Source organism: Hippoglossus hippoglossus, chromosome 23 (genome assembly GCF_009819705.1).
Source record: "Hippoglossus hippoglossus isolate fHipHip1 chromosome 23, fHipHip1.pri, whole genome shotgun sequence".
Taxonomy (NCBI): Eukaryota; Metazoa; Chordata; class Actinopteri; order Pleuronectiformes; family Pleuronectidae; genus Hippoglossus; species Hippoglossus hippoglossus.
The window spans coordinates 7,424,051-7,442,480 of record NC_047173.1 but is presented as its reverse complement, the minus strand read 5'-3'; the positions used below and the strand labels follow the sequence as shown (position 1 = coordinate 7,442,480).

Genomic DNA, 18,430 nt, shown 5'->3' with positions numbered 1-18,430 from the left:
TACTCTGTTTCTACAGAGTATTATATTATCATTTATTTTGATTATTTTAAAAATGTTAATTATATGATACTATTTGGGGTTGGGGTATTATTCTGTTTCTGCTAACTATTAACTAGCTTATTTCTTTAAGATTTTGTGTATTACAGTCGTGGTTTTAGTTTTCATTTTAGGCGAAATACATTGATTAAAAAAATAAATGAAAGGCGGGCGTATTTATTCTGTATCTGTCTGTTTTAGTTTATTTCTTCACAATTATACCGGTGGCTTTACTTTGCATTTGAACCAGATTGAATAAATAATAAATAAATAAAATAGAATAAACAAGTAGCCCAGGGACCGAATGAATACAGATACAAAAAATAATAGAATAAAAACAGAACCGAACAAAACAATTAAATACTGAAAAATATTAAGAGTAAATAAATGACTGCTTCTGTGTGTTGCGTTCAAGGTCATTCCGGGGAAACGGTATTTCCCGTATTTATAAATCTCAACAAACAATGCATTATGATTGTATCACGAACATGTTGCTGCTGTGAACCGACGGTGTCTGTTGACCTGAAGGACACAGCGAGGCTGAACCCTGGGTGGGGCTGGCCACTCGTCGGCCTGCTGCGTGCACGTGAAACACAACTAAAAGCACAGAAACACACGCACAGCGCCGCTGAAACCCAGATCCGATGGTTGTGTGTTATAAAGCAGCCCGGCGCACAGAGAGCTAACACACAGAGACACACAGTCCCCGCAGTGATCTGAGCCCCGTGTGTGTCTGTGTGAGTGTGAGGATCGACATATACTCAATGCATCGATCGTGTGACAGATGGGCCATTGTGTGAGAGCTACGACTCGACACTAAACATGACCTCCAGCGTCACACGTAGAGAGCGGAGCGTGCGGGTGGGAGTTGTCTGCTGGAAACGCATTGTTGTGTTGGGGGATGAACCGTCCGTAGAGCCGCTGCTGCTGCTGCTATCCGGTCGACCGCGGCTAGCGAGTGGCTGTAGCCCCTGAATGGTCCGCGAAGCAGCCCGCCGTGCAGTCACTCTCAGCGGGAACCCACAGGCACCACAAAGGCCCATTTCTCTGTTTGCTAGCAGCGGTGAAGTCCCCCAGCTCCACCCGTTGGATGAGAACACTGTGTGCGGGTACAGAGCCACTTAGCAGGCCCTCTCCCCTCTGCTTTGTACGGCTGCTGGCTAGCTCCCCTCCTCCTCGGCTAGCAAAACTGTTCGTGCACCCGAGGTACGTGCGTTTGGTTCATTTGGCCTTTTTTTTACTTTATTGTTCAAACAAATGCTTCCACAAGTGATATATTTAATTCCACACACTGGGTTCCACTTTACTAACGGACGCACAGGGAGAACTCTTATTTTTTCTTTGACGCCATTTGCTCCGTTTGCGAAGGGGGAAGCTAGCTCCACTCGCGAGTCAGCAGGCTAGCTAATGTTTTTGTTAGCAATGTGGCCACTTCGGACTGCGAGGCGTTCGTGGGGAGCAAAACAGGGGGGCGATTGCACCTCTGCACCAAACGGGCAAGTGCTAACTCCTGCACGGTCTGATCCAGATAGCACGGGGTGGCCGCCTCCCACCGCGGTTAAATGCCCCAGACACCAGTGTGCGTCCAGGAGCTGGCTAACAACACCACAGCTCATCACATAGTTATTCACTGTGGTTAGGAGGCATCAATGGAAGTTGCACCTTCGCTTTTCCTCTCTTTGTCAGCTGAGTTTTAAAGTATAATGCACTCAGGGTTTCACTTGTTGTCAGTGTTTCTCTATTGTTTTATAGTAGAATCAGTTTCTGTCTCGTGTAAAGCTGATGTGTTATCACAGCAAAGGTACATTAAGCATGATGCAATATGTTGTAGAGTATTTGTTGCCTTACTGAAAGGTTATGCATTGTATTTATAGTCTTTATTCATGATTCTGAGCCATGTTGTGCACACATTGATCAGCTCTTATGTCAGTCCCAAATTGCCACCACACAAGACTGTACCTCTGTGTCTTTTGAGTTTCTTGACCCTCAAAAAGCAGCTACTCTTGTTTTATCTGGAGACCTTTTCAGACATTAACCTCAGAAAACAGGGTCCAGACAACCTCTGGACTTTCTCACTTATGAAGAACGCAGCAGGAGCATGTCCAGGTCAGATGCATTCACAACGATAGGAACAAGTTCTTAGCATTCAGGGCGAGGAGTGGTTTCTTGGTAGAGGATGCAGGAGGCAGGACATGATTTATAAATTGCACTGTAGTAAGCTTAATGTTGTGGTTTCCAGCTGGCGTCAGCCCTCTTCACCAAAAGCTCTCCAATATGTCCTTGTCTTTTCAAGTGGAGGCATCTTTGTCAGTGTCTTCTACGTGGATCACACCCCTTTTTAATCCAGAGATATTTGTTTTCTTCCAGTTTTGTGTTTCTGTCACATGTTAAACTAAATTCACTGATACTGACCACAATTTACAAGACAATGTGAAATGGCTACTTGTAAAAATATGATCTAGGGAAAAAAACGGATTTGAACACTAATGCTTGCAGTGTGAATTTAGTGTTTGAAATTACGTCAGCACGCCCAGTTCTTAGGAGATTTTCCTGCTGTATTGACACATGGTCTTACTCAGATATTTCATATTTCATTAGGCAGGAAAAGTTCTGGAGAATATCGAGAGCAACTGACTCAGACATTTGTGTCCTCACATACAGCCCCTCTGGATAACCTCAGGGAAATGTCTGGAGCTCAGTGCATGTCAATACTTGACCCGGATAAAATACATGTATGCAGATTTCTAACTGTGCCCCTCCCCACTCTGTCTCCACAGCAACACGGAGCGTCAAGATGAAGAAGAAAGCTCGGCAGCACCGGGTTGCGGTGCCGCAGAGGCCATCGTCTCCCATCATGCCTTCCCCCAACAAGCAGATCCTGACTTACGCCCAGGCGCAACGCATAGTGGAGTTTGACATTGATGGCCGTCTCCATCGCCTCAGCATCTATGACAGGCTTGACGTGATCTCGGATGAGGACCCCATGGCGCAGGAAATGATGGAGTGCACCAGTAATAAAGAGAATGCTGAGAAACCACAGCAAGTCCTCCTGAGGTCAGTTAGATTAAAAAACAACCAGGAGAAGAGAAACGCTGCACTGGGCATCACTAGTCATGGAGAAGGGGCTGGGCAACAGGCCAGCGCTAATGCTGGCCCAAAGCTTCCCGAGCCGAAGTTCCGTACAGTGGAATATAACCTTCCAGCAGTTCCTAAGCGTCAAGCCACGTTTTATAAATACATAGAGAAAACCGAGGAAGAGTTAGATGAGGAAACAGAGTATGACATGGATGAGGAAGATTACGCGTGGCTAGAGTTGGTGAATGATAAACGGCGAAGCGAGGGAGTCAGTCAGGTCTCCCACAATGTCTTTGAGTTCCTTGTTGACCGCTTTGAGAAAGAACTGCACCTGGAGAGCCTGGATCAAGGCAGTGAAAAGCAAGCCGCCATCGACGAGGACGCTGTCTGCTGCATCTGCATGGACGGCGAGTGTCACAACAGCAACGCTATTTTATTTTGTGATATGTGCAACGTTGCTGTGCACCAGGAATGTTATGGCGTGCCCTACATTCCCGAGGGCCAGTGGCTGTGCAGACACTGCCTTCAGTCACCCACTCGGGCGGCAGACTGCATCCTTTGCCCCAACCAGGGGGGAGCGGTGAAAAAGACGGACGACGACCGCTGGGGCCACGTGGTGTGCGCCCTCTGGGTCCCAGAGGTCGGCTTCTCCAACACCACCTTCATCGAGCCCATCGACGGTGTCAGCCACATTCCTCCGGCCCGCTGGAAGCTCACCTGCTACCTCTGCAAGGAGAGAGGTGTCGGGGCGTGCATCCAGTGCCACAAGGCCAACTGTTACACTGCCTTCCATGTCAGCTGTGCCCAAAAGGCTGGCCTCTTTATGAAGATGGAACCCATCAAAGAGGTGACAGAAACAGGGGAGCCTACGTTCTCTGTGAAGAAAACAGCCTACTGTGGCGCTCACACACCTAGTGGGTGTGTGAGGAGGCCGCTTACAATCTATGATGATGCCAAACCCAAAAATGGACTATGTAGGAAAATGGACAAAGGGAGAGCCGCTGGTAAAAGGCATTCAAAAGGAAAGAAAAAGAGTAAGAGTAAAAAGCCTGAGCCTGAAGTTGAAAGTGAAGCTGCAATACCTGCTACTGTGCCTACTTTTCCTGCTCACAGGTACACAAAGAATTTAACTTGTTAATAATGCGTTGTGTGTGTTGTATGTCCTATACTCCGTTTAACCCATAGTTTTGGCAGCTGTCTTTCTGAACGATATTTAGATGTTGTACAAACACCAGTTGTATCAGGCTTTGATCACATGACACTGGCTAATATTTGCTTTCCCCAGTGATCTCTTCATAAGCATTTACTCTGTGTCAAGTGCTGCCTAAACTGTGTGTGTAGCTGTTAAGTTTGATAATGCATACAATCAGCCACAGATTCCCTGGTCCACTTCACTGATAAAACTCTGCAAGCAGCTAATAACTTGGAGTGTTTGAGATTAGATGTGTGGCTCTCTCTCCCCAGTTCTGTCCCTCTAATACCCGTCTTCTTTACTCCTCCAGGTTACAAACAATTCTGAACCAGGTGTCAGTCCAGAAGAAGAAAGCTTTTGTGGAGCTGGTCCTAAATTACTGGACACTGAAGAGGCAATCTAGGAATGGGCTTCCTCTCCTGAGACGCCTTCAGACAAGCCTGCAGTCCCAGAAGAATGCACAACCGGTTTGTTCATCTGTCAGTCAACCCCAGAAGACTTTCAGTCTTCATTTTGCTTTTTTTTTTTACCAAAGTACCAGTAGTTTGTAGAACTTGAAGCAAGTTTTTTGATCATCCATTACTTTCACACATTTTGTCAAGCCTATGCAGTAGATGTTTGATAAAGTATATATAAATGCTTGTGTCTGCATCAGTGGGCCATAAAGTATTATACGAGCTTGCTCTGTGGAAAAATGGGTTTGCCCTGAAACATGTATCTATTATGCAAGTAGTTGCGTGTTCTGTTCCATTCCTGAATGTATGTTTTATTTTATTTTTTTTGAATTACTTCTCCAGAAGCAGAATGAGGAGGAGAGCAGGACATTAAAAGACCAGCTGAAGGAATGGCATCGTCTCAGACACGACCTGGAGAGGGCCCGGCTGCTGCTGGAGTTAATCCGCAAGCGGGAGAAGCTCAAGAGGGAAGAGGTAGAAGTGGATGCATGGATAGAGTTGACGGACTATTTTACTACTTGTCGGAGAAAATCCGCTAATTTTCCTTTTTGTGCTGTGTTGTAGATGAAGCTGCAGGAGACTCTCCTGGAGATGCAGCTCACTCCCTTCAGTATTTTGCTCAGAGCTCTGTTGGACCAGCTTCAAGCTAAAGACCAGGCCAAGATCTTCGCCCAGCCAGTGGATCTTACTGAGGTGAACTTAACCACAGATTTCTTTTTCCTTTGTATTCCACATATTGACATATATTTGCCACATATTTGTTTCACTCGCTTTTCTGCCTGATTACGAGAAAACTGCTTCAGAAATGTTGAAATCATAACATAATTTATGTTGTGCATTTCTATATCGGTCATAGACATTTTTTTTGTGTTTTACTGAAGCAAATTGTACATCGGTATTGAGGGGCAGACAACACAGTGTCCTCCTGTTCAATATCAAACCGTTGAGCTTCTGGACGGACATAGCAGACTTCAAAAGTTTTCCAATTCCTAAAGGAACTTTGTCCTTCTCTGTATCTATTAAAAGTTACACCCGCATCACAGAGCTGCACCCAAACACATCACAAAGGTTATCACTGCCTGCTCCATGCCAGAAGATCTGATCATAGTGACCCAGGACATCCACCCCCGCTCCTTGTGTAGTCAGTTGTCGCAATGGAATGTGTAACATGAGACCAAGGTCTTACTGCAGAGGATGTCGTCTGTAAAACCTGACGCATGTGTGGCGAGACAAGCCCGGCTAGCTCAGTCGGTAGAGCATGAGACTCTTAATCTCAGGGTCGTGGGTTCGAGCCCCACGTTGGGCGCTGTTTTTGTCTCTGAATTGCATCACGTCACTCATCATCATTTTATTTGTTAGCTTTGCATCTGTAGAAATATCTGTTGGTAATGATCCTCGTGAAATTCAAAACTTTTAATATTTTGCTAAAATATGGAATCGTATTGTTCTTATTGAATCTCTTAAGATGCAATTGTACAAGCTGTAAAGGATTCATGCACAGACATGAAGGAATTTATATGCTTTATTGCAATGTTTCCCAAAGTGTCGGCCGTGGCCCATTGGTGGGCACTGGAGGTATTGCAGGTGGTTCTCCGCCTGGGCTATAAAAACTCTTCTTTCAGCAAATTCATCAAAATGTGCATTGTTTCTTTAAAAATATATTAGACTATTATATTATATATATATATATATATATATATATATATCAGTAGGATTTCTAATTATTTTATTTGATTATTTCAATCATTATTGATATCATGATTATTTATAATGATTATTTATAGGTTTTAAGGATAAAATCATTTTACTTCCTCATGTCTTCCGTCCCCTTAGGTGCCCGACTACCTCGACCACATCAAGCACCCAATGGACTTCTCCAACATACGGCAGCGCATTGACGCCCAGGCCTACAACAACTTCCAGCAGTTCGAAAGCGACTTCAATCTCATAATTGAAAACTGCATGAAGTATAACTCAAAGGACACCTATTTCTATCGGGCCGCTGTTCGTCTCCGAGATCTGGGCGGGGCCCTGCTCAGAAAGGCGCGTCGTGATGTGGAGAAAATCGGCTTTGACGCGGAGAGTGGCATGCATCTAGCAGATGCTCCGGAAATTAAAACATCGACATCCTTTTCTTGGGAGGACGGTAAGGGGAGCAATAAAGATACATATCTCTGATACTTTCAGGGCAAGGAATATTCATGAAATGTGTTTTATTCTTTCCTTAGTGGACCGCCTACTTGTACCAGCCAATCGGGAGCATCTGCCTCTGGACAAGCAGCTGCAGCAGCTACTGGAGAAGTTTGACCTGACCTGTGGCATGAAGTCCAGCCCCTCCCGCAGCAAGCGAGTCAAGCTCCTCAAGAAGACCATCAACGACGTTCGCAACGAAATGAGCCTAAAAAGAATCCTACCCTCCCACCGCCACCACTGCTCTTCCTCAACAACTCCCTCCACATCCACATCATCTTCATCGGCTCCCTCCCACCCAGAGAAGGGGAAACATAAAGAAGAGAGACCGAAGTCCAATGGACATTTTCCAGACGATGACAGTAGGTTTCAATTCATTTTGTGGTTGACTCTGTGCTCGTCATCCAGCCTCCTTCTCTTTTAAAGAGAATCACATGCCCTCAATATCCTGAAACGCATGTCAGAGATTAGCCCCCTACCCCAGACATGACCTCGTAAGAGCCAAACGGTCACATAACATAATCATTTCCAAGTGTGTATGAAACATGAGAGTGTAGTCGTCTTTGTTGCTTTCAGCGCTCTAACATTAGACTGGTTCCAGCCTCTGATTTGCTGCCCATATCTTAGACTTGTTTAGGGATTTGAAGAGAATGAAATGGGGATTAAATCAGATTATCAGGCTACTACATAGTATATTTATTATAAATCCTTGCCCTTTTGTACGGAGGTGAGCATCTGCTTGTTGGGTAAAACTGCTAAAGCAAACAGTGCTGTTCTTGTTATTTATTCATTTATTCCCTAAAACCAGAAACGAGAGCATCAAATCCATTTTAAACATGTTATAACCTAATTAACCCCATTGAATATAATGGGATTATTAGTGCTAATATGATGTGTAATAGTCTAGATGAAGATTTTTCAGTGACGTTAGCACACAGCTAAGATTAGATTTAATTAAATTAATTGGAGCAAAATGCAAACATGTGAACCATAAAATCTGCAGGTTTTGTTTCCCTTCTTACGCTGTAGATTCAAGTCTTATTCACTGGGATGTAACCCTAAGATAGAAGAAAATACAGTCAAAATATGAATAACAAAGGTGGGTTTTAGCTTCAAGTATACATTTATAGTTTTAGAGTGAAAAAACAAAACTAAATGAGTCGACTCTGCATAGATCAATGACATGCATCCATATAGTGGATAATTACAACTTAAAAACCTCCATCAACAGCAGCATAAAAAGCTTTTGTTCCAAATGATTGATCCAGTTATAGCTTCCAGTTTACATAAAGATGATGTTTGTGGAGAACAGGTGTTACTGTTGAATCCCCAAAACATCCCTGTGCGTCCTTGTGGAACCCTGTAAAAATCCAACAAACTATCTCATCCACACAAAAAAACTCCTGCTTACATTTGTAAACAAGGTCATAAGAAAGTGATTGTTCAGCTTCACACGCTGCGTCAATGCAGACGCTTCCTCAAGCCTCGACTCGCAGCACTCGCTGAGTTGCATTAAGTCGGCTGAAGACGGCATTAGAATAAGCTAGTGGAGGGAAAAGAAAGAAGAAAGTCATTTTGCTCTCATTTTTTATTCATTAAAGTGCCTCAGTGTTATGCTAAACAGGCCCTAGTTTTACTTACATGACAAACCCGAAAGCCAAATGATGTAATGCAGTGTCAGCATTTCTGCAAACACAAGGACAAGGTGGATGTTACAGCACAACACTGTGGGTCATTCTTTGGTTTTTGTCACAGACTTTTGTTGTACTTGTTATATTTTTTTACTTTTTATGAACAGCCTTTTACTGTTCTTCCAAAATACTTCAGTAGTTTTTCTATACGGTCAATCCTTTACCAAGAAACATCTGTCTGTAGAACATAAAACAACTTTGCAGCCCTTCTCCTAAACTAAACTAATACTAAGTAGAGTAGGTACCTCTGCCGAGGCCCCAGAGTCCCCTAATGAAACCACATTTTATTGATGTCTCTTCTCCTCCCTCACAGGTGACAAGTGTCTTCCTCCCAAACTGGAGCCCTCAGACTCCATACCCCCCCATATCCACTCAGACACAGACCCTGAGCCCCCCACCCTCAAACCAATCGACGACGGCCCAGATTTCGATGACAAGACTCTCTCCAAGCGAGTCAAGTTTGATGCAGAGATCCCGGACCTACTCTCCACTCCACGCCTCAACGGCCACTCGCACGATGGCCTCCAAAACTCTTTGCTGGACGGAGACGTGAGCGTGGTGGCCACGTCGACTCTCGCCGAGCCCACAGGCACAGTGAGCCGCCGGACAGCCGTGCTCTTCCGCAAGTCGAAGGCCGCCAGTTCCCACAAGCCCCAGCGGAGCAGAGACGTGGGGGGTGACGGCGTCGACAGAAAAGAAGGCCAGGAGGAGGAGGGGGAAGACGAAGACGGCGCGCAGCTGGGTTCCCAATCCTTCCTGTCAGTGGTCATACCCAGGCTGGAGACGCTGCTGCACGGCAAGAAGAGGAAGCGAAGCGGCAGCGGAGACAGCGAGGAGGAGGAGGAGGAGGGGGGAGAAGAGGGGGAGCATGAAGAGGAGGGGGAGTCTCCGATGAAACGGCTCGACACTGGTAAGAATTGAACAGAGAAAAATATGCTGCAAGAAGTTCGGTCTGGCCTTTCAACACACGGGTTTCCAAGCGTTTAAAAGAATTTTCCATTCTCACACAGTGGAACTAAAAAAATTGTAAAACACCTGTTTAATTAGTACGTCAGTAGTTCTGCTTTATTGCCAACTGCTCAAACCGGATGTACAAATGTTGCAAAGAGCTGTCACTCTGCTTTTACAAATCGCCACAGACAAATTCCAAACAGCAGTAAATAACAACAGACACCTGTTTATTCTTCCACATCTGTTCTGAGTTTGACTGATCATCCTGTTGGTCACACAGACAAATATCAACGTGTGGCTCAGGCTCATTGTTATATTTCTATCATTTGTTAGGAATTTACATAATATGCTGCTAGTGATTATTTATTGTTAATTTACAGGATATACTGTATGTCACTGAATAATGCATTTTTTTAATGTGCATGTATTTCCTTTTACATCATTCATTTCTATACTCGTACATTTCTGTATTTCCCTCGAATATTTCGACACCGTTTCATAAATCTTAAGGACTCCTATTGTAATTTAGTTGTGTCTGCAGCAGTACAGTGACGACCGAGACTCCTAGTTTTCTCCCCTGTGCGCTCTCAGGTCTGTCGAGTGGTTTCCTGGAGGTGGAGGAGGAGAAGGAGCTAGAAGAACCCAGTCGAACCAGCAGACCTGTGGAGCCACGAAGACGCTGTGCCTCTGAGTCCTCCATCTCCTCGTGTAGCAGCTTGCCAGGAAGCACCAGGTAATCCATCAGATAAAGAAACAACTCATGTCATCGCTGAGGAATTGGCAGCAAAACATAAAGGAAGAAGCTGTGAATAGTTTCACACTGGCCTGGTCGATGCAGGTTGTTCACACATACAGATTCAAACATTCACTTGAATTAGAGCTGGCTTTGCAGCACCGCGCCTCCTGCTGAGCTCGACAGAAGAGGTGAATATCCTAGGACGCTGTGCAAGTGAAAACCAGACTCAAGTAAAAATCATCTAGATTCCAATGGAGATGGATACACAGTTGTTTAATACTGCACTCCACTGCGTGAACTTTAAATGTTATGTAAAACTTCAAATGAAATGAGGAAAAGTTGATTGCTGCAGGTCTCCATGTCTTTAAGTAGTTAGCGAGACTTAAAGAAGAAGAACAATGTGGAAACAAATCTCCAGCAGTGTTGGTCTCTGTGGTAACATACACAACACAACACACCCGGAGAAACACAGATTCACAAGAGGCCAGATACTGTCAGCTGCTTTAAAGCTGTTTGTATGACGGCAGTATCCTTCCCACATTCAAGCCTTCAGTCATGGCACCGGAAGTTTTCTTTCTAAACTTGACTTCTGTTCTGTGTGTTCGTCTTCCTTCTCGTTCCCAGCACCATTCTCAGTCTTCCAAAATGTGGGAAGGGAAAACCTGCCTTGGTCCGGAGAAACACTGTGGACGATAAGAGCGAATTAATCGCCTGCATCGAAACCGGGAACTTTGCAAAGGCAGCACGAATCGCTGCTGGTAAGTTGTGTGAAAACAAACTGCATGTATAGGGAGTGAGGGTTAACATTTTAGATACAGATCTATTTTATTAAATGAAGTAAATATTATTATAATATGCTCAATAAAGTGTTTTCTTGTCAAATATTTCCATTTAATTGATGATGGAATTCTCTTCTTCATTGCTACACACCAACAATTCACTCATTGACTTTCTGTCAACAAAAACTAATGATTCAGCAACTGAAAGATGCAACGTGTCGATAGTCAATAGTAAAGCGCTATAGAAGGTTTTTACATTCAATAAACATGTTTTTCAAAGGGCCCTCACATGTTGTTATTAAGATATTTACTTCCTTGCAGTTTCTTATTGCATTTCAGCCAAAATACACACAGTTACCAATGTGATAATGATAATAATGATTAGTCAGTTATTGGATCAATAGAAAATTAATCTGCAACTGTTCTGATAATCGATTGTTTTTTAAAATAACTCTTTGCCAACTTTTTTCATTTCAACCTTCTCAGTAATGACAATTTGATGTTAATTAGAAGATGAATTTTATAAATAAAAAGTCAAAACAGGCATTAGAGTGAATGGGAAAAGAAGACAAGACAGAGACAATCTTCTATTCAACCAGATACTTGATTACAGTCCATCTCTGCACAAAAATGTATTTTTTCATTTGCAATTGTGCCGTTGTTTCTCCCCAAACCCAACCTTTATATTAGACTGTTGACAAGTTGACTGTAAAAGAGTCAGCACAGTAAGGGGCTGTGTATATTTCCAGATGTCAGCAGGTTCTGTAAATGTTAAAATGCCTAAAATATCAAGCAAACGACTGGAGAATTGGCTTTTTATTTCATTCTGGCTTCAATATAATTTTCTTGAAAACTCTTATTCGAATGAACTTGTGAACACCTGGTGTTCACACACATGAACAAAAAGCAGGGCTGGAGATTTAACGCAGCCATCAGCCAAATTCTCTTGACTTTTTTGGCAGTGACCGGCGAGTCTCTGCACTCTGCCCGCCACCTCGGCACGTAACCAGTCAGCATCTGGAGAGGCTCCCCTCATCTAAAGTCCACATTTGGCTGATTAAACGACACAAATGGCTGATAAATTTCAATATCTGTCGGTCACCGCCGGTCGTACCGTGTGCTCGTGCACTTTAAAAGCATGGCTTTTGGAAATGTGTTTTTCTGTGCATGTGTTTGAACCCACACATAACTTTGTCTGGTGTTGTTCCCGCTTCCATAGAGGTTGGCAACAGCAATATCTGGATGCCCGCTAGCGCTGCAACCGTTGCATTGGAACCCTTAAAGCTAGTTTGGGCCAAATGTAGTGGATACCCTTCCTACCCAGCCTTGGTGAGTGTTTGTGGTCCTTTCACTCCGATGTTCTGTCGTCATCGCTTCTCTTTGTGAGATGTTGAAGCCTGACTCTAGCTACGTTTACATGGACACTAATATTCAGACTGTTGACCTTATTCAGAATAAGACATACTTTCCATTATGATGGTTACATGAGTTTCTAATAGAATATTCTATTCATATTCCTGTTTTCGGGTTGTCAGTTTTTCCAGAAATCGAGTTTAAGCGAATTTTACGTGACACATAATTATTTAGAGTATATTCGACCCCCCCCCCCCATGCGAGCACACAGTCAGACAAGGTTGAACACTTGGCGTTGCTCTGCTCGTCTCTTCGGCTGCTGCTAACAGGTGAACCCACAGATTTGTTGCATGGGACAAAGACGACAAACAGCATCATCTTCAATTGTTACTTTGTCGTCTACGGTGAAGAACCCAAAACACTTCCACCACAGAACATCACTGGCTTACTCCACTGAAAGGTCAAAAGGTCAAGCTGATAGTGAGCACCCTCTGCTGGATCAGTAGACAAACTACTTCACACAGTCTAACAGATTCAAGACCCTATATTTTCAATTCAAACAGATCATTAAATACAACATTTTCCCCCAATGTTGGAAAAAGTGTTAAAATTTCAAATAAAAGGCGACAGCCCTGTCTGGTTTAAATGCTACCGAGCATATTCTGAATATGAATCCCATCATTACCTCCAACTTTATTAATCAACTTATTCCTCCAGTTTTAAAACTCAAACCTGAAAGTTTTATATATGATGCTATATTTTTTTTGTACACCATTTTGACGTTTTCTTTCTTATTTTCAAATTTTGCAAAAAGCTTTAACTCCTTTTTTATTTTTCAATTTTGTTCAAAACCAGGTCATGCGTCGTCGAGCAGTTGGTAAACTGTTGATGTCGTTGCCATGAAAACTCCAATAGGTTATACTGCAATCAACACGTATACATGTTTACGTAATTTGACTAATGTCCAAATACCACATGTGTCTTGATTTGATATTATTTATCCTGCGTACGACCTTATTCATGTTAAGTTAATCAGAAAATGCTGTTTATATCAGAATGGTGGTGTCCATGTAAACATAGTTAGACTCACAGGATGAAGAAGCAGCTTTTCTTTCAGGCCACTGAAAATGTTCTCTTTTTTTCCTCTAGGTGGCAGCGTTACATTGTTAACCAGTTTAATTTGACCTTAGTATGAAAGGAAAATTGAGTAAAGAATGTTACTGCCACAAGCTGGTTGCATGCATGCATATGTGTGTGCGTGTGTATTAAGTCGTCTTTATTTAATACTAGAGTGATTCTGTGTGTTTGCATTCACGAGGATGTGTCTTACCCCCCCTCTCGCCTCCCCCTGCTGTGTGTAGATCATCGACCCCCACATGCCGCGAGTGGGCTGCCAGCACAACGGGGTGTCCATCCCCATGCCCCCCATGGACGTGCTCCGCATCGGCGAGCAGATGCAGTACAAAGCCGAAGAGAAACTCTACCTCGTCCTCTTCTTCGACAACAAGCGCAGCTGGTGAGTGTCGCTCTCTCCCTCTCTCTCAGAAGAGGACAAACCTATCAACCTGCCTGTCATCCGATCATTATTCTCCCGTGCCTGCGTGACATCGAGTTGTCAGGAGGCGACAAATGGCTCACGCTTCAAGAGGCTCTTAAAGAAAAGTTACCTGGGCTTTCATCACCAGGAAACTGGTTTTCAGTCTTTTACAATGGAGCTTCTTTGTTAGAGGGGATGTCTTTAAATATGGTACAAAAGATGAACTGGTTAGATTTTGGTGCTTGGAGGTGAAAGGTCAAAGTCACAGTGACCTCATGTTACTGTGAAAGTGATAAATTCAGTGTGGCAGAAAGTTCTTGAACAAAGCAGTTTAAATTCTGTTTGAGAAATCTCTACAGGTAGTTCAACCTCAGCAGCTTAATCACGTTCCTATTCTTGTATTCCTGGTATTTTACAAACCACTGTAATTATTCTCTATATCCTTTCTTTCTATTTCCTGCCCTCAGTTAATCTCTGCCATTAAACCCCATGCTACTCTCATATTCACTGTGGGTCTCTGCAGATGATTCAAGTGCAGCATTCACAGGCACAAGAGTAAAGCCATGGTAACATTTAAGGTCGCTATTACCTTTGCTGCTTCTTCGACTATTATAGTTGAGTACCAGGAATTGCTTTTGCGTACCGGGTATTCTCATCTACGCAGCATCCCTGCAATAACCAGATTTTGGTGCATACTTATAATGATTTGTGTTCACGTAAGCTGCTTTCAGACATACTCTGGAGTCTGTGTGTGAGAACTCAAATGTCTGAGTCAGATGTTCTGGTAACTTTTCCTCTCAGCCCCCTTGTAAAATGTCCGAGTGAGCCCATGTGAAAAACAAATTTCAAATACTTGCTGCATAATTAAAAGCAGTTTAAAAGCAGCAATTCAGATATTACAGTAAAAAGTTTGTTTTTTTGTTTGAGTTACAGCTGAGGCTTAAAAGGTAGTTCCCCTGTGTGACAACATATATGTAGATTATGCATAAACAAGGCAAAATCTGTTTATCTTCATTTTGTAGGCATTTTAATTAAAGTAAAATCCAAATGACAACAAAATGTGAAAAGTAGAAGATAAAAACAGTAAAACATATGAATGAACAACATTGGTGAAAAAATAAAAACAAAACACCAGATTCATTATAAAAAAGCTGCCTTGTGAAAGTAGGGTTTGAGGAGTGATTTAAAACATGACATGGACTTTGTTTAGTTATATTATTCTAAAGTGAATGTTTGACATTTGAAATATACAACAACACAATCTAATGAATCTGGATGAAAATAATAAAATGGAATCATATAACTTTGTATCTGCAGTTCTGTGTAGTGATTCCTCTAAATTGATGAGGAACACATTCGACCTTAGCTGCTGCCCAGGTGATGAAAAGTCGATGCTTGTTTCCCCTCCCTCAGGCAGTGGCTTCCCAGATCCAAGATGGTTCCTCTGGGGATGGACAAGACCATCGACAAGATCAAAATGATGGAGGGACGCACGTCCAGCATCCGCAAGGCGGTCCAGATCGCCTACAGCCGCGCCATGAACCACCTGAGCATCGTGCAGGACGAGCCAGTCAGCGACCTCAGCGACGTGGACTGACGCTAGCTTGGCCTGCCTCACCCCTCACACACACACATGCAAACTTGTACCTCTCCTCTACCAAATACCCTCCCCTCCCCTCCACCCCTCTCTCTCTCTCTCTCTCTGTCTCTGCAGGAGACTCAAATGTTTACTGGGCACCTGCTTTAACAGGTGGTGTCTGCTCCTCCATTCCTACTCGTACACACTCCCCCTACCATGTGCCGATGGGATACGGCTGCTGCTGAAATGAATGTGTCTATCTGTCCTCTCCACCTCCAGGCTTGTAACTGTGCTCAGAGACTGCTTCCCCCCCCCCCCCCCACTTTTTTATTTTGTCACTCCACCAATCATGTCACTGTCATTTTCATTTATCACTTCGGGACATAAAAACACCGTAGTGATTGATTCCGTACATTTCTGATGTGTCCAGGGTATCATGACCTGCTAGTGAGACAAAAAGTAAACCACTGGTTGTGGTTTACTTTTGTGCTGATTCATTTTTCAACTTGGGCGACATCCACACTTCTACGCTATTGTTTGAAAACGCCATCTCTGCCACGCCCGGGGTCCACACTGCTGGTAGAAGTTTGGAAACGCTGTTGAACCCGTTTTTGTTTCCTGACAGGTGGAAACACAGATGTGTGGAAACGATGGCGTAAACACTCAGCCGCTCACTGATTGGGTCTTTTCGGTCAGGATGTATTCGTCGCTGATTCGTCGGGCTCCTATCACGTGACCCCCCCCCCCCTTCCTGCATAAAACAACCAGCATCAGCCTCGGCTACCAGTGCAGAACGCAAGATGGATAATCACGTACAAGCATTGCTGACCCTGTCGTCTTTGCTAACAGCTGTTTTACATGAAAAGCATACACCTGCTTACATGTGGAGGAGACGAGCTGTTATTTGAGCAATCTGTGTTCACTTCACAGGCGGGAATCAAAACTGATACGGAGCCAAAACGCGTGTGGACAGAGATCGTTTTAGTTCGAATACGCTGCTTTCAAAAGAAAACGTAGCAGAGTGGTTGTAGCCTCGGTCCGTTATTTCGTTGTTTTCGTTACAAGTTTCATAAAAAAAACGAAGCATCTAGTAGCTGATAAAGCAGCTAAAGTGGATTCAAAACAAATCATGTACATTTCCTGCCTTCACGGAGGCTCCGCAGTTGTGTTAAATCATCTGTATCCAAAGCTTATGTTTGTGTGTTTCACATTTACGTACTGACGTCATCTCCATTTACAAAATCTCTTCCTTTTGTATTTAAACTGTAAATAACATGTACAGTTGCCTGATACTAACTTATTTTGTAGTTTTGACATAAATGGGTACTGTACAGGAGTTTTTCTTAGTATTTATACTTGATTCATTCTCGGTGACGAGGGCTGTTTTTGCCAACGCTGTGCGATCCAGACGAATAAAAAGCCTTGGTATTAGGGAGATTAGGGCTAAAATGTCATGCTCCTGAAACGTATGAAAGAATTCCCTTCATTTTTTTAACTTATTGAAGTTTATAAGCATAAGCTTCCATTTGGCATTAATCCTCTTTTTGTATAAAAATAGTTTTAGTACATCTTTGTTCATATATATATATTTATATCATTTTTGAATACATGGTAAAAAACAGTATGTGAAGCTCATACAGGCAGTCTGATGTGGACACAGAACGTATAATGTTCTCAAGAAACCAAAAATGTTGCTACCCAGATGTTTTTGTTTTGCCAATTCTTTTCCTGTGTGACGTGTGAAGTTGTTGCCAAAAAAAAGTGTATTTTTTACGTGATGATACATTTGACTGTTACTTGGTTTTTGCTGTAGTCGTAGGGGAGATGCTGCCTGCGTTAACTTATTGTAAAGTACTTGCATTACTTTATATTCCGAGGAAAGACGTGAAGACTTGATTGTGGTAAAGTGGCACATTTTCTGGTGGCTACTTGCCTTCTTTTTAAGTAACCCCCTGTTTTTTCTAACCTTTTTTTTGTAGTTGTAGACTGAAAGACTTTTTTCATTTTATACTATTGCCTATTTCTTTTTCTGGGTAGCATTTGGGTAGTTTTGGTATATTTCATTTTGTACTTAAACTGTAGTCGTTTTTTTTTAATCAGGTCATACTGAAATATCGCTGGGACTGTTTTTTTTGTAGCAAAGCAAAAAATAAACATACAAATAAGAACATGTACCCTCTTCTCTTTCTCTCTTTCTTTTCTTGCATCGTGAATTATTCATGTTCCTCTTTGTTGTTCACATAAATGTTTCAGGAATCCGCAAACTCACGGCACAATCAAATAACTAAAAAAAAAACTAATTTAAAAAAAAGCCAAATTTGAATTTATTATTAAATCTATTGTTCTTGAGTCTTATCTGGTGAACGAGAGAGAGAGACTTAGAAGGACTGTTTGTCCTTCATGCTTGGCAGAGGACGGACACTAATTCAACCCACCACTTGCCATATGGCACAGGACCATGCTCATCTACTCCGCTGATGATTGTCCACTTACATTGCAAATGGTGTCCTACAGGCTGCCAGCTACATAATGTGGAGGGTTAGTTGATGAACTGTGACGGAACACATACAAAACATGATCTTTACAGGCTGCAGTTCACTTTGCATGTACGCAGACCACTAGGGGGCACAATTACACAACTACAACTATAATAAAAACACAATAAGAAGTTATTGTTTTAAATCATTCCCATGTGCGTAATTCTCTGAAATGACAAATCAAGTCTACCAGTTGAATTCCCATGATTACTAGTGAACACATAGGGAGGATGATACATTATTGGAGCTTATAGCTTCAGGAGATGTTGAAATTACATCATTAGTTTCCTTCCTTCATTTCCCACGTTTGCTTTAAGTG

General features: G+C 42.8%; 1 protein-coding gene and 1 non-coding gene across 5 annotated transcripts; both read left to right on the top strand.

The window, feature by feature from the left end:
- Nucleotides 1-537: 537 nt before the first annotated feature.
- Nucleotides 538-17,748, top strand: brd1a (bromodomain containing 1a). 4 transcript variants are annotated; one of them, XM_034578497.1, is made up of 13 exons: nt 538-1,242; nt 2,814-4,224; nt 4,614-4,770; nt 5,104-5,232; nt 5,323-5,451; nt 6,592-6,904; nt 6,987-7,310; nt 8,953-9,549; nt 10,182-10,323; nt 10,951-11,084; nt 12,325-12,434; nt 13,820-13,974; nt 15,409-17,748. In XM_034578497.1, exons 2-13 carry the CDS (start codon nt 2,831-2,833, stop codon nt 15,590-15,592), a joined length of 3,768 nt encoding a protein of 1,255 aa, XP_034434388.1. In that variant the 5' UTR covers nt 538-1,242; nt 2,814-2,830; the 3' UTR covers nt 15,593-17,748. The 4 variants fall into 4 exon arrangements, with proteins under 4 accessions (XP_034434388.1, XP_034434386.1, XP_034434385.1 ...); XM_034578495.1 differs by having other exon boundaries at nt 4,614-4,782; XM_034578494.1 differs by having other exon boundaries at nt 539-1,242; nt 4,614-4,782; nt 5,101-5,232.
- On the top strand, nt 5,992-6,064 carry trnak-cuu. Its single transcript has one exon. It is a non-coding gene; the product is annotated as a tRNA-Lys (tRNA).
- Nucleotides 17,749-18,430: the final 682 nt, after the last annotated feature.